Source organism: Cynoglossus semilaevis, chromosome 17 (genome assembly GCF_000523025.1).
Source record: "Cynoglossus semilaevis isolate Cse_v1.0 chromosome 17, Cse_v1.0, whole genome shotgun sequence".
Lineage (NCBI taxonomy): Eukaryota > Metazoa > Chordata > Actinopteri > Pleuronectiformes > Cynoglossidae > Cynoglossus > Cynoglossus semilaevis.
This window is the reverse complement of record NC_024323.1, coordinates 15,745,762-15,748,369: the sequence shown is the minus strand read 5'-3', so window position 1 is coordinate 15,748,369 and position 2,608 is coordinate 15,745,762. Positions and strand designations below refer to the sequence as shown.

Here is a 2,608-nt window from a genome sequence, read left to right as displayed (position 1 = left end):
GCGGGCGCCCTCCTGCCGCTCCGTTGTGGAGGGGGGGGATCCGCTGCGGGTGGAGCCCGGAGCCGGACAGCGGGTGCTGGAACTGATGCGCAGCGGGCGTCGACGTCTGCGTCTGCGGGTGACTCTGCTGGTGCGGGGGCAGGTAGCTGATGGTGGCAGTGGGGTAACTGGACGCAGAAGACAGGTTTGTGTTTGGGCAGTAGGCGTTCAGTGTTGTGTAGATGGGAGGCTCCGGCTGCAGCGTGGAGCCGAAGACGCTAGATGCCGCCGCTGAGCAGGTGGTGACTCCGCCGGCACCGATGGACACATTTGGAGGAGCCATCTGGTTCATCTTGTGAAGCTCGTCCAGCGCTTTGACAAACCCCTCGGCGAAGCCCTCCTGCTCCTCGGTGATGCCGCGGTTGTAGAAGTACTGGCCGGGGGTGGGAGTGGTGATCACCCCGTGACTGTTCTGAATAATGAGCCTCTCAAGCTCCGGAGACGCGAGCTTCAGGGAGCCCATGTCCGGCTGTGGCCCCTGGTAGACGTCCGTGTCGGCCCTCAGCTGGGACTTCAGGCTGCGGTACGGCTCTGCCAGGTTCAGGTTCAGGTTCATGCTCTGCTTCAGCAGCTTGTAGTCGTGCACGGCCGCGTCCGAGTGTCCGTACGGTGACAGAAAGGAGTCGTCGTGGTAAAAAGGCTGTTCCATCTTTGTAGACATAAAGTCGTGGCTCAGGAGTGGACGGTGACGGGGTTTCCTCTCAGACTCAGACTCAGACTCAGACTCAGTGTGTGGATGTGTAGTACCGGACCCGCATCAACTCAGGTCCTGACGGGGTCTCTTAATGTCCAGGAATCGACACACAAAAAAATCTCTCTTGAAGAAGAATGAAGGTCCAGGATCCCACAGGAGATCGGTGTCAGGAGAAGACTGTTCTGTTTCTGTTCAACCTGGAGTCACTGTTTTCCTCCCGCGGTTCAGTGAACATAAACTTGTGACCCTGGAACTCTGGTCCGTCGGTGGCGCTGTTCGTTGAGGTGTGTTCAGGCGGGTCTCTGCGTCTCTTTTATATACGCTTACAGCCCTAGCCGCATTCTGATTGGCTGGCAGCTCGGTGACCCTGCCCACACACTGCGTCGTAGAGTGACGTAAATGCCGGGAAGAGGCGACTGAAAGCAGCCTGTAGGCACGGGAGACAGCGGCGGAGCGACTGTCGCAAACACTGGAGCGCCGATAACAACACGATCGGTTTTTATGCTAATGCTGCGCCTGTGTCAGTTACGTCAGTGTTTGGTTGAAGTTATGGGACACAGATGAATGAACCGGGTCGAAGCACCGCTGAGCCACAGCCGTTCATGTGTCGTCACTGACCGAAGAACGCGTCTTTGGCTCTTTCTGACCTGACAGTTGTACAAATGTACTTATACCCGCAGTACCGTGTACTTCGTACCCTGTACTTCGTACCGTGTACTTCGTACCCTGTACTTCGTACCGTGTACTTCGTACCCTGTACTTCGTACCGTGTACTTCGTACCCTGTACTTCGTACCGTGTACTTCGTACCCTGTACTTCGTACCCTGTACTTCGTACCCCGTACTTCGTACCGTGTACTTCTCATTGTCAGTGTGAAAAGCCCGTGCCTGGTCGGTAAACGCTGTTGCTGCTATTGTTTATTGTGATCCCGCCTGTGGAGGAAGTCCGGAATCCTTATATGGGCATGAGTGTGACATAGCAGTTCCTCTCTGGGAGAACCGGGAAGCCACGCCCACAAAGCCTCATTCCAGCAACATTCCAGTCTGAACCCAATCCATGAGCTCAGAGAGAGAGCGGGCTTCACCCTGTCATTAACCAATGACTTTAATTAATGAAGTGAATGACGTCACGTGTCACTTCTGAGGGAATGTCATGAAGAGTCCCTGACCGAGGCCCTGGACGGTGGACGCCGCGCCCTGAGTTTGTTGTTTCCAGGTCAACTCCACCAAACTGATTTGTAATATCTGTCCTGATTCTCAGTCTTTCTCGCTCCGTGTTTTGTCTTCTTTTTTCTAACCATCTATTTTTATCTGACTTTTCCACTTCCTCTCATTTGTGGAAAATCCATAGGAAATGAATCAACATGTTTTTCTCCGTTGACTTTTTCAAACGTCCCTCGTCTTAGTTGAACCTAAATCTACATCCAATAATAAACACAGCAGGTAGAGACGCCCAGTCCTCCGTCTGATCACATGTTATACCACAGGGTAACCACCAGGATGAGCTGATGAGGTCATCTGGATCATGTGACCTGGGCGTCCAGGTGGGCGTGTCCACGTGTCGTTGAGTTGACCCTGACCAGACAAACTTGGAGTCAGAACTGACGGTGGAGAGGAAGTGATGTCAGAGCTGAACCTAACCAGTCACAGGAGACGGTGCTCCATTACCTGTAAGTGTGGCCCAAACACTGGGGCGAGGACACCACTTCTCAGGTCCTGTGGTCGATCATTAAAACTCCAGGTCAGTTGATGGTCCCCTGAACCACCGGTTTAACTCTGGGTCTGTTTCATGGTCTCCATGGAAACAGGAACAAACAGAGGAAAACAACAGTTGCTGTTACTGCTGATGTTACTGCTGATGTTACTGTTACTGCTG

At 53.5% G+C, this 2,608-nt stretch overlaps 1 protein-coding gene across 1 annotated transcript in view; it reads right to left on the bottom strand.

Moving 5' to 3' along the window:
* junbb (JunB proto-oncogene, AP-1 transcription factor subunit b) overlaps nucleotides 1-1,235 on the bottom strand; it is a 2,427-nt gene extending 1,192 nt beyond the window's left edge. Inside the window, exon 1 of the mRNA XM_017040456.2 lies at nucleotides 42-1,235. Within this exon, the coding sequence (XP_016895945.1) occupies nucleotides 42-700 (659 nt within the window). The 5' untranslated portion in view covers nucleotides 701-1,235. The remainder of the gene's footprint in view (nucleotides 1-41) is intronic.
* Between the last annotated feature and the right edge of the window lie 1,373 nt (nucleotides 1,236-2,608).